Here is a 12,586-nt window from a genome sequence, read left to right as displayed (position 1 = left end):
TCAACCAGAGAAAACAGTATTTTCTAACTTTGTCCTTAGATTTTAGGACCATCTTAATGGGAGGAATGAGAGGAAGGAGTGCAATTTTATTTGTAATACCGAGTATCTGTTTTGGGTGTGATTTCACCCCAGTTACCTCTTTTTGTTTCTCTAGTTTCACTTTCTCCTCTTCATTAAGTTAGAAATATTAACAGGAAAACTTCCCTTTACCTCTGATCTGTTATGACCTTTCTCTCTGTGTCACTGCCATTATCATCAACCTCCAAGGAGAAAGCTTAGTATTTGCTAGGTAACCACCCTTCTGTGTTCTCTCTGGTTCATTAAAATCCCACATGTGGCTCTGAGACACTTTACTTAAATGCTTTCAAAAATAAAAGGCGGGGGGCAAGGAGAAGGAAAAATGGCACCGATGAAACCTCAGTGGACCAGAGTGACAAAAAGTCATAGAATAATGATGGTAATTTGCACCTATGTAGGGTTCTTATAATCTTTAGAGGTTAAATGACAGCAGAATCTCACAGCTGTATAATGCTGGCGTAAGGACTCCAAGCAGATTGTACTGTTTCTAGTCCAGCAGTCTTTCTACATTTTACCGAAAATTCCTTCCCAGAAGTAACCAAATCAAAATAATGTAGTAAATCATGTGAACTGAATAACAATTTTAAGACTCTTGTGGTTCATTCTGTCAAGGATTCTAAACTGGTGTTACTACCCTGTTTCAAAATTGAGACGTAGTAACACTAAGAGCAAGTTCTAAAATCAAACTAGAGTGAAATTTTGTTACCATGAATTCATGAAATTGCCCGACTTCTTTCATTGTCTGACAGTCTATCACACTGAGTGTTTCTTCAAAAAGCCTGAGGGAGGCTGGTGTGGTGGCTCACCCCGGTAATCCCAGCACTTTGGGAGGCCGAGGCTGGCGGATCACCTGAGGTCGGGAGTTCGAGACCAGCCTGATCAATATGGAGAAACTCCTGTCTCTACTGAAAATACAAAATTAGCCAGGCATGGTGGCACATGCCTGTAATCCCAGTTACTCCGGAAACTGATGCAGAAGAATGACTTGAAGCTGGGAGGTGAGGTTGCAGTGAGCTGAGATCGCACCATTGTACTCCAGCCTGGGCAACAAGAACAAAACTCTGTCTCAGAAAAAAAACAAAAACAAAAACAAACAAAGGCTGAGGGCTTAGTAGTGTTTCCGTTTTACAGATACTTAGTCTTTGAAGGTATTGATGAAAATGTGTTTTTGAATTCTCTTTCACCTGATGTCAAATATTAAAGACCATCTGAAGGCCAAGCGCAGTGGCTCACACCTGTAATCCCAGCACTTTGGGAGGCTGAGGTGGGTGGATGACCTGAGGTCAGGAGTTTGAGACCAGCCAATATGGTGAAACCCCATCTCTACTAAAAATACAAAAATCAGCTAGGCATAGTGGCATGGGCCTGCAATCCCAGCTATTCAGGAGGCTGAGGCAGGAGAATCACTTGAACCCGGGAGGCGAAGGTGGCAGTGAGCTGAGATCCTGCCACAGCACTGCAGCCTGGGTTACAGAGCAAGACTCTGTCTCAAAAAAAAAAAGTAAATAAATAAATAAAATAAAGATCATTTGGTACAAGAATGTTTGAAAAATATATGAGAAATATTAAGGGACCACAAACTAAATATAATTGTATAATTTTGATCAACCAAAAAGATTAGGCACCTTTTCTAATGAGGCAAAGGGCACATGCTTAACCCCATTTCAGCAAATGAGTTTTACTTAATTCTGGTCCCAAACTGTATCCCTAACTCATCTTTCAAATGGCCATGAAGAAAACTTAAAAAATTTTATTATTTTCTGAAAACCAACTCAAAGCACACTTTTTTATTTATAGAAAGCATTTCAAATATGTAGAAAGCTAATATAATTGATTGCCTTTTTTGTGAATTTCACAGTAAGATATATAAAACAAAAAATAAGGCCGGGCATAGTGGCTCACACCTATAATCCAAGCACTTTGGAGGCCAAGGCGGGCGAATCACCTGAGGTCGGGAGTTCAAGACCAGCCTGACCAACATGGTGAAACCCCATGTTTATATTTAAAAAAAATCTAAAGATGAATAATATTGGAACAAATATATACATAAGAAAACTTTGAGTTATTAAATTGTGAGACATGAGAAAGAGTTTCCATTAAAATGTAAAACCCTTCTTAGCAACAAGTTTGAATTGTCTGTTTAAAATATTTGCCAACAAAGAAATCATATTATAGCTTTACTCACATCCATTTTTCAAATTTTGGCAGAGAACTTGTCTTATAGGTGGTAGAAGGAACCTGGAGAGGACCAAAAGAACAGAGCAAGGGTAGCACCACCGCAGAACTCCAAGATGCTCTTCCTAGTCTGGTTGGTATTAAAATCAGGCAGTAAATGAACCTTTAATGGAGAATAGCTTTGAAGAAAAATGTAGCCAATTGAAGGCCTGGGGGAAATAGTGTTATCCTACTATTAGCCACTATTTTTTTTTTTTTTTTTTGAGATGGAGTCTCGCTCTGTTGCTCAGGCTGGAATGCAGTGGCGCCATCTTGGCTCACTGCAACCTCTGTCTCTCAGATTCAAGCGATTCTCCTACCTCAGCCTTCTGAGTAGCTCGGATTACAAGCATGCACCACCACGCCCAGATAATTTTTGTATTTTTAGTAGAGACGGGGTTTCACCATGTTAACTAGGCTGGTCTTGAACTCCTAACCTCAGGTGATCTGCTGGTCTTGGCCTCCCAAAGTGCTGGGATTACAGGTGTGAGCCATCATACCCGGCCTATTAGCCACTATTTATAAAAACGCTAAATGGTAGTTGCAGAGTCATATGATGAGCAGAACAGTAAAGAAAATTTTTGTGACAGCAGAAACAGAACTATACTGAGTAATTAAACAAGGAAGGATGTTGAGAGATAAAGTGACTCAGAGTAGAGAAACCCCTTAAACTATGTTTGGATTTCACATTTATCTCTGAAAAATGGGATTAGAACAATGACAGGTGGTATCTGGAGAGGAGGAGGGTACTCTTACCTGGAGGTGTCAGCATCCATCAGAAATTCTTCTTGCAATCTGAGAGAAAGGATACAAATCTATTCCTAGAGAAACTTGAATATCTCATAGGGTCAGCAGCGATTGTTGTGAAGAGCTTGTGGCGGAAGACCCAACAAATTACTTTTGGCTGGATCAAAGTAAAGTGTCAAACTATGGAAACTTAATTTATTATTTGCTTGCTTATTTGTAGATATCCACTTCCAGCTTCCTTATGAACGGGGGGAAGAGCTGTGGCTCTTTCTGAAGGTAACTGCTAAGGTTGGTCTCTCCTGTGTTCTACTACTTCTTTTTATTTCCCTCAGAGTCGGTTTCTATGTGTGAGACTTTTAGCTTGGGGAATATTGTAATAGCACTCCTGTGATAGGCAAGACTAATATCCATAGTTTGTTTCCTAGGAGACTCCCTGGGTTTCTAGCTTTTTCCAATTTTGTAACAGCAGGTGGGACAAAGTCTGTGGGGCTTAACAGATCTTGTTGAAATCTTCAGATCTGTGGTTCTCTTTCTGTTCCAAAATAAATTTGGAAAAAAAGAGAAAAAAAAGCTAACATGGTTGTTACTTGTCAAGAGATGTTTTTTTTATTGGTGCATTCACATTTTATGAAATTCACTCTTTGAATTACCAAGGTGCTAACATAGATCTTCATAGACTAGAAGAAACATAGAATTTCAGAGTTGGAGAGACATTAGAGGTCATCTGATCCAACTTTCATCTGTAATGTTTTAAGTCAAGGTCCCTGAGCAGTAATTTTTCATTTATTTATTTATTTAGAGACAGAATTTCACTCTTGTTGCCCAGGCTGGAGTGCAATGGCACGATCTTGGCTCACCATAACCTCCACCTCTTGAGTTCAAGTGATTCTCTTGCCTCAGCCTCCCGAGTAGCTGGGATTACAGGCACGTGCCACCACACTTGGTTAATTTTGTATTTTTAGTAGAGAAAGGGTTTCTCCATGTTGGTCAGGTTGGTTTTAAGGCGATCTGCCTGCCTTGGCCTCCCAAAGCGCTGGGATTACAAGTGTGAGCCACTGTGCCTGGCCTGGTTTTTCTTTTTTAATTTTACAATTTTATTTATTTATTTTTTGAGACAGGGTCTTGCTCTGTTGCTCAGGATGGAGTGCAGTGACATGATCACAGCTCACTGCAGCCTCATCCTCCTAGGCTCAAGTGATTCTCCCACCTCAGCCTCCAAAGAGGTTGGGTCTATAAGCACACACTACCACACCTGACTAATTTTTAAATTTTTTATAGAGGTGAGGTCTCATTAGATTGCTCAGGCTAGTCTTGAACTCCTGGGCTCAAGTGATCCTCCTGCTTCTGCCTCCGAAAATGCTGGGACTACAGGTGCAAGCCACCATGCCTGGCCTGTTATTTTTCTTAGCATTTCTTGGTCTTGTTTCTTTGAATACTTTGAGTTTGGTCTAACTTACTTTCTTCTAGACTTACATCTGGTGTTGCCTGAACGCTTTTCCCAAACTTTCTTGAAATGTCCAGAGATGGTCCATGTTGTAAGAGAACACATTGAATGTGGTATAGTTTTATTTATTTATTTTATTTTTGTTTTTATTTTTATTTTTTTGAGGCAGAGTCTTGCTCTGTTGCCAGATGCCTGGCTGGAGTGCAGTGGCACAATCTCAGCTCACTGCAACCTCCACCTCCTGGGTTCAAGGAATTCTCCTGCCTCAGCCTCCCGAGTAGCTGGGACTACAGGCGCGTGCCACCACGCCCAGCTAAGTTTTGTATTTTTAGTGGAGACGGGGTTTCACCATGTTGGCCAGGATGGTCTCGATCACTTGACCTTGTGATCCGCCCGCCTCAGCCTCCCAAAGTGCTGGGATTACAGGTGCGAGCCACTGCGCCCGGCCAGTGGTATAGTTTTATTATTTTTATCACCAAACTTTTGTGGAGGTCTCTATAGCTTCCAAGTCACATTTGTGTTAAAGTGTCTAGAGAAGAGGTAAGCAAATTTTCTCTCTAAAGGGGCAGATAATAAATGTTTTTGGACTTGAGGACCATACAAGCTAAGAGGTATGGCTTTATTTATATGCAGTGGATAGCCAGTAAATATTTATAAGGACAGGAAATAAAATATTTAGTTGAATGTTTTGGAAAGAAAACTCTGGTAGTTGTATGGAGGAAAGTGGAGGTGATAAGGAGACCACTTAAGTAGCCCGAGAGAAAAAAAAAAAAAAAAAAAAAAGAAGCCCGAGAGACATTTCTGAGGCAGAGTGAACAGGATTTGGTGACTTACTATATGGAGGAAAGTGAGGGACTGAAAGGAAACACAGAGGAGCCACATAGAGATTCTAAGTACTTGGAAGGATGGATTTGCCTTGATGTGAGCAAAGCAATTCTGAATGCCTAGAGGCTTGGGAAAAAGCATAAATTTCTCAGAGTCAACATGTGCTTTCTCTGGAGAGCTGAGTCAGAAAAGGGTAAAACAAAACAGCTATGGATAATTTCTTGAGGTTGAATATAGCACCAGAAGTTTCTTCCTAGTATAATTATATTCATTTCAGGCTGGGCACAGTGGCTCATGCCTGTAACCCCAGCACTTTGGGAGGCTGAGGTGGGCGGATCATGAGGTCCGGAGTTCGAGATCACCCTGGCCAACACAGTGAAACCCCGTCTCTACTAAAAATCCAAAAAATAAAAAATAAAAAAAAAAACAGCTGGGTGTGGTGGTGGGTGCCTATAATCCCAGCTACTGAGGAGGCTGAGGCAGGAGAATTGCTTGAACCTGGGAGGTGGAGGTTGTAGTGAGCGGAGATCGCGCCACTGCACTCCAGCCCAGGTGACAGAGCTAGATTCCGTCTCAAAAAAAAAAGAATTATATTCATTTCAGCTGAAACTAACATCTATTTATAGAACATTTGTCACATGCAGCAGTAGCTGAAGAGAGTGGCAGTGTTGATGATGAAGATGTAGTTACTTATTTTCATTCACAGTCCCTCGACTTGCTGTTGTCCTCTTCAGAGCAGACTTCACTTCCTGGTTCCTCAGTGTGTAGATGAGGGGGTTCAGTAATGGAGTGACAACAGTGTAAAACACAGCCACTGCCCCATCCAGGGGGCTCTTGGAGCCAGCCCTAAGGTAGATGAAAATACAGGGGACATAGTAGACTGTGACCACGGTTAGGTGGGAGCCACAGGTGGAGAAAGCCCGGCGCCTCCCATCAGCAGTGCATATCTTCAGGATGGCATGGACTATGTTGGCATAGGAGAGCAGAATTAACATGAAGCAACTGGTGGCCACTACCCCGATGTCCACAAAGGTCACAAGCTCGTTGACAGTTGTGTCAGCACAGGCCAGTCTCAATACTGCAGGGATGTCACAGATAAAGTAATCCACCTTATTGGGCCCACAGTAGGGCAGGTGGAAGGTCAGGGTGGCCTGGATAGACCCATGGATGGAGCCGGCAACCCAAGCTCCAGCCACAAGGACTGTGCATAACCTCCCATTCATGAGCACTGGGTAGTGCAGGGGCTGACATATTGCCAGGTACCTGTCATAGGCCATCAAGGTGTAGAGAAAGCACTGGGTGCTGCCCAGGAAGTGAAAGAAATACAGCTGAGCCACACAGCCGCCAAATGGGACAGCCTTGCTGGCAGGAGTGAAATCCAAAATAAGCCGAGGAACGATGACTGAGGAGAGCCACATGTCCAGGAATGAGAGCACTCCCAGGAGAATGTACATGGGGCGAGCATGGAGCTTTGGGTCAGCCCACACGGTGAGCAGAATGAGCAGGTTCCCCAGCTGAGTGAGGATGTAAATGAGGAGGAAGACCAGGAAGAGAAGGCTTCTTAGATTTGGGGGGTGAGACAAGCCCAAGAGAATGAAATCTATCACCACAGTATCCAGCGATGTGTTTTTGGTCTTTCCCATGTCTTTTTGTAGTCTGCTAAGATGAATGGTGAAGTTTGACAAGAGAAACACAGCACAATGATGTAAGGGAATGCTTTTGTAGGATGATTGATGCCTAGGAGTTATGAGATAAAAAGATAGCGTTAAATTGTTTTTTAAAAGAGGAAGTAGTGTCACCATTAATTATTTAGGTTTGTTTAATAGAAGAAGCCCTCCAGAGGCTGGTTAGTTTCCTAGATGGGTGGAAACTCTTGTCTGTTGAGAGATACTGAGAGGCAGGATTTGCCAGATGAAGAAAGAAGGACGCATGTGAGTGATAGAGAAGTACCGAAAACTCCAACCAAAAAGAGAGTTTGCCAAAGAGGGACTGAGGTAGACGCAGAACAGTGTGGAACAAACACCCTACATTACTGCATCTACTTTTTCTTCACCTACTATCATTGTCCCCTTTGTCCTCAGCTAAAATCTCATCTCCTCACCATAGCATGCAAAAATATTCCTTATCTGGCCCTTATTTATGTCCCTGTTGTACCACTCATAATTATTTCTTATTGCTGGGATGCATGACACTCCCCAAGGTTCTCACAGTAGGTGCTGTAAGTTGGGACTTATGCACACATTACCTTTTCTGCTCCCTTTACATGGGTAGTGTCCACTTTTCCTTCAGGATTCAGTTTGAGTGTCTTCTCTTTAAGAAGGCTTTCCTGATTCCTGAGGACAATGTTTATACTTTTCAGAGCACATACACTATGTTGCATTGTCTAATTTCTTTTTTTCTCCCTTAGTAGTCATCCCGTCTAGCACGTAAAAGTGACAAATACCGTAATTATTTTCTGAATGACTGAGGCAGATTGAATGGATGTTGCCAAATCCCCCTGACTGAATACATTGTTTCTCTGTTTGATCTTGTTTGTCTGAACCTTGTGCCCACCTGGCTGGGACTTTTATGTCAAGGGACCATCTCATTCATTATGTAATATAGGTGTAGTTTCATTATTAAAAAAACTCCAAGAAACATTCATGCCTGTTATTGCTCCAGTATATCATTTAGATTTATTTGGTGATTTGTATAGTTTATTGGTTTGGGATTGGATTTTTTTTGGTATGAAGTCATAGAAGAATTTTATTGTTTGTTATAAAATCATTGATTAATGCAGGACTTCAACTTTAGTGTGCTTGTGTGTAATATCTGTGTATTGCTGTCTATCAAACAACAACTCTCTCTAAAGACCTTTACTGATTTTCAAGTATCTGAATCAGATGGTAAAATAGATGGAGGGATGGAATGTGTTTGTTTCACTCTTTTTTTGAATAGGTTGCTTGATAAAGACTTTCACTCTATGTATGGTTTCAGATGCTTTTATCTTTCATTTAACCACAAAGTATCTTTGTAATGCAAATGACTATTTTCAGAAAGCAATTAAAATAGCAATAGATTAATTATAAATAACGTGAATATTAATAAGTTTAACTGTTTAATCTCTATCAGAAATTCCCCAAAGAGATTTTATCTTAAGTATTCTCTGAAGTAACAATTCATATGCTAACATTCAAGAGTTATTATTAGTAATAATAATAATACTAGATATATCTGGCTCTTTGAGGTCTGTGGAAAATGTTAAATTTGTCCTTTGCCCACCAAGAATGAAGAAATATCAGACTTTTATTGCCTGAGTTTCAGGAGGACACTTCGATATATTTGAAAACGGATGGGAAAACTAAATCTTATTTCTGCAGTTAGAATATAGAGAAAAGATAGAAAGCATTGAGATTAAAATTGTGCAAAAAATAGTAATTTTGAGCTAAAGTAATTTTCTTTGTCAATACAGAAATATAAACCAGTGTGCTTCTACTTAGGCAAATTATATATTCATGAAATTTTTATGAAAATCAATTTTTTATATTTCAAATCAGATAGAACTGTACCACTGGGGCAATTATTTGAAGGACTTCCATGATGCATACTTATGTATAGTGAAAAGTTTCTCCCTAATTTATCTACTTTGTCAGTCTGATTTTCCCTCTTTTGTTGTGCATAAGTTTGATTTCATTTCTCCCAGCCTCCCTGTTGAAAGAAAGCTCTTTTTACCCTTCTAGGTTCTGGGTGCCTGTCTGGGAGGAAGCAGGAAACTGAAGTGTCTTATAGCTGGTGGGTTTGAGGACAGGTTATCTTTCCAGGCAGACTTGGTAAAGAATGATGGTTTTAACTTGGGGTTTGGTGTTCAGAGGCTTCAGAAGAAGATAGCTTAGACTTCCAGAAGGTAGATTTTTGGAGGAACATTGTGTTTACAGAAGGATTGGCTTTCTTCGCAAGAGAGGCAAACAGTCTTGGACCAGCCTAGAGTAGACAAAAGGCTGAGCATGGTAGCTAATGCCTGTAATCCCAGCACTTTGGGAGGTTGAGGCAGGAGAATCACTTGAGCCCAGGAGTTTTGAGACCAGCCTGGGCAACATATTGGGACCCTGTCAGTTCAAAAAATTTTAAAAATTAGCCAGGTATAGTGGTGCATGCCTGCAGTCCTAGTTACTCAGGAGGATCACTGGAGCCTGGAAGGTCAAGGCTGCAGTGAGCCATGATAGTACCATTGTACTCCTTCCTGGGTGGCAGGTTGAGATCTTGTCCCACTCCCCCCGCCAAAAAAAGACGAATGTAGAGACCACATTTGTGGATCCTCCTATCCCTCTCCTTTATCTTCAGCTTTGTGTCATTTTATTTTAGGTCTGTCCTCTTTTTTAGCTTTTAAACCTTAGGATATTTAAGATAAAGAAAGTTAAATGCAATTTTAGTATATCTATCCCGGCTAATTAGATAAGCAAAATATTCTAAAATTTCCCAAGTTTTAGACTGTACTGGATATCCTCCAATTGGATAGGTCAGAATTTAAAAAATCAAAGCACATGAAAATGACAAAAAGTTAAAGTCCAATATAGAAAGCATCTGAAAATAAGAGCCCAGTGACATCAGAGACTAAACAATATATTTTTACAAAGCAATTAGCCTGGAAACTCTAGGAAGAGACTCTGGGAATGAGGTGAAAGAGTGGCATTGAGAAGATAAGGACAGGGAGGGGCAAGAACACTTTCAAGGGACCTCTGTGGCATTATGGGATCACAAGATAAGCTGCTTTCTATGCCTGTACCCTGGCCAAAATCAAGCTAGTTTGATGTGGGCACATTTCTTGCAATGTATTTCCATTTAGAGAGGTGCTGAGAAGGGCAAGCCTCTATCCAGCAATTTGAAAGTTTAGATTTCTACAAGTGATCTTTGGGATCTGAACTACTACTCAACAGTCATGAAATCCTGAAGATGAGGAGTGAAGGCTGGTCCAGCATTGTATTGGATATATTAGGATCAAAGGACTCCTGTTTACCTTTGTGACAAGACCCAACCCACATCTGCTTTCAAAAAGAAGTTTCACCTTCTGTCATCCTTCATTCAGAGTTAGACATCCTGGTAGAGCTAGGGCAGAGTAGAGGAAATGGATAGAATTTGAGGTGGCCTAGACATATTTTATTGAATTAACAAGAGCACATTCTTTCCTATCACCAAAGGTTAAACAAAAACGAGCTTGCTTAAGAAAAAGTACTTAGTACCCTCTTCACTGGAGAAGGAAAAGATTATGAATCCAGCCTTTCTTTGTGTTTGCACAATTACTGAAGCATGTTCTTCATGATCCCTATGACTGTATCACTGCCCAACTCTGCCCTTTATCACCACCCTATTAAAATGAGAACATGGAAAGAAAATAGTATTGTGAGGTTTTTTTGAGTCATTTTCTCAACACAAAAAGAAATTCCCGAGTTTGAAAAGAAGGAACTTAATTCTAGCAGTTTGGGAAAGAGTTGAGGAAAAAGATGAAGAAAAGAGATGGATTAAATTAACACTCGGACAAAATACCAGAAAGTCTTAAAGTTCCAAAATTAGTCTGCAGCCTATTTTGAACAGAACTGGTGTCAGGGCTGCTTTTTTCATTCGTTTAGACTCACATGTACAGAGCTGCACAATTGTGGAGGAGGCTGGCTGTCCTTGAGTGCAGTGGTCCAGTGGATAGAGAAATGCTCTTCAGAGATTCAGTCTAGCCTACTATAAAAGGCTCCCACATCTGTTTTGGAAAGGCTTTAGCATTTTTTTTCTTTAGGAGTTTGGCCCGACAAGTAAGTGTTCAGAACCTGGCAGAGCACCTGGCTTTTGGGGCTCTTAGACGTGTGTGACTTCTGTATATATTCAGTCATATTTTATATCAGTTTCCATCAGCTGTTGCTTTTTATGGATTAAAAGAAAAAAAGACACTGCCAAGAGATTTGAAGAAAAATTCTAACCTCGAGGGAAACCCTGCTCTGAAGTATTTCCCTAATGACGTCATTCCTCCCCAAATCCTCATTATTTTGTTTTGAGAGAGAGCTGGAAATGTTTCTAGCAGGATCCCTGGAAAGGGAACCGGCGGGGTGGGGGACCTCATTTGTATGTTATTTGGATGACCTCTAATTTCTTAGAGGTGTTATGAAATCTCAACTGATCCCCTTTCCTCCCTGAATATTCATCAGGATTCCACCATCATCTTCAGGTTTCTGTTCAGGCATCACCTAATCAGCGAGGTTTCTGTTGACCCTCTCCTTCCCGTTCCCATTTTATTTTTCTCTCAGCACTTGGCACCATCTGACACACTGTATTTACTTGTTTGTTTACTGTTTGTCTCCCTTCACTAGAATATGGGCTTTGCTTAGCTTAGAATCCCCAGCACTACTAGCATAGTACCTGGCATGTAATACATTCTCAATATGTACTTCTGAATATATTAATAGTCAAAAGTGCCACGCATATTAAATACTGTGAGCAGAAAAAAAAAAGCTATGGTTTCAAATACAAATCTAACATTTAAAATTACCTGGAGTAGATCTGACATCAAATTGGTCCTCTATTGACCTGCATATACTGGGGCAAGTAGCTTCAGAAATCCATTTATTTATTTTACAAATTTAATGTTGGGCTGGGCACAATGACTCATGCTTGTAATCTCAACAATTTGGGAGGCTGAGGTAGGAGGATCACTTGAGGCCAGGAGTTCAAGACCTGCCTGTACAACATAGCAAGACCCCATCTCAACAATAAAATACAAAAAATTAGCTGGATGCTTGTAGTCCTAGCTATCTGAGAGGCCGAGGCAGAAAGATCACTTGAGCCCAGAAGGTTGAGGCTGTAGTGAGCTATGATCCCGCCACTGCACTCCAGCATGGGCAACTGAGAGAAACCCTCTCTCTCTCTCTCTCAAAAAAATTAATGTTAATCTAAATAACATTGGGAAATTGACTATAAATGAAGATATGAAGCCTGGAGTGTGATAAAACCTTCAAGAGTTTCAAGAACTTCCCCTGTAAAATGATGGAGCTGGACAAAGACTGGATGATTTTTAAGTTTCTTTTTAATTCTATAGTAAGAAAATGTTAGGCGTGTGTGTGTGTGTGTGTGTGTGTGAGGTTGCACTGCTACATTTCACCACAAGATGACAGTATCATCTTTATTGAAACAAAGTTCAATTGCTGTATGGAGTAAATAGAAATAAATCCAGAGAGTTCATGAGCGTTACAAATTACTTTGGTAAAGATATATGTGAGACATTCATTAGTTTGGGAAAATTATGTATCAAAAAGAGTTAAC

The 12,586-nt window shown here is 40.6% G+C and overlaps 1 protein-coding gene across 1 annotated transcript; it reads right to left on the bottom strand.

The window, feature by feature from the left end:
- Positions 1–5,942: 5,942 nt before the first annotated feature.
- Positions 5,943–7,046, bottom strand: LOC105726703 (olfactory receptor 10G2). Its single transcript, XM_012466244.2, has one exon. It carries the CDS (start codon positions 6,949–6,951, stop codon positions 5,995–5,997), a length of 957 nt encoding a protein of 318 aa, XP_012321667.2. The 5' UTR covers positions 6,952–7,046; the 3' UTR covers positions 5,943–5,994.
- Positions 7,047–12,586: the final 5,540 nt, after the last annotated feature.

The sequence above is a fragment of the Aotus nancymaae genome, unplaced genomic scaffold, assembly GCF_030222135.1.
Source record: "Aotus nancymaae isolate 86718 unplaced genomic scaffold, 86718_ANA_hifiasm-v0.15.2.pri h1tg000011l, whole genome shotgun sequence".
Lineage (NCBI taxonomy): Eukaryota > Metazoa > Chordata > Mammalia > Primates > Aotidae > Aotus > Aotus nancymaae.
The sequence above is the reverse complement of the archived record's forward strand: the minus strand, read 5'-3'. Positions and strand labels throughout refer to the sequence as shown.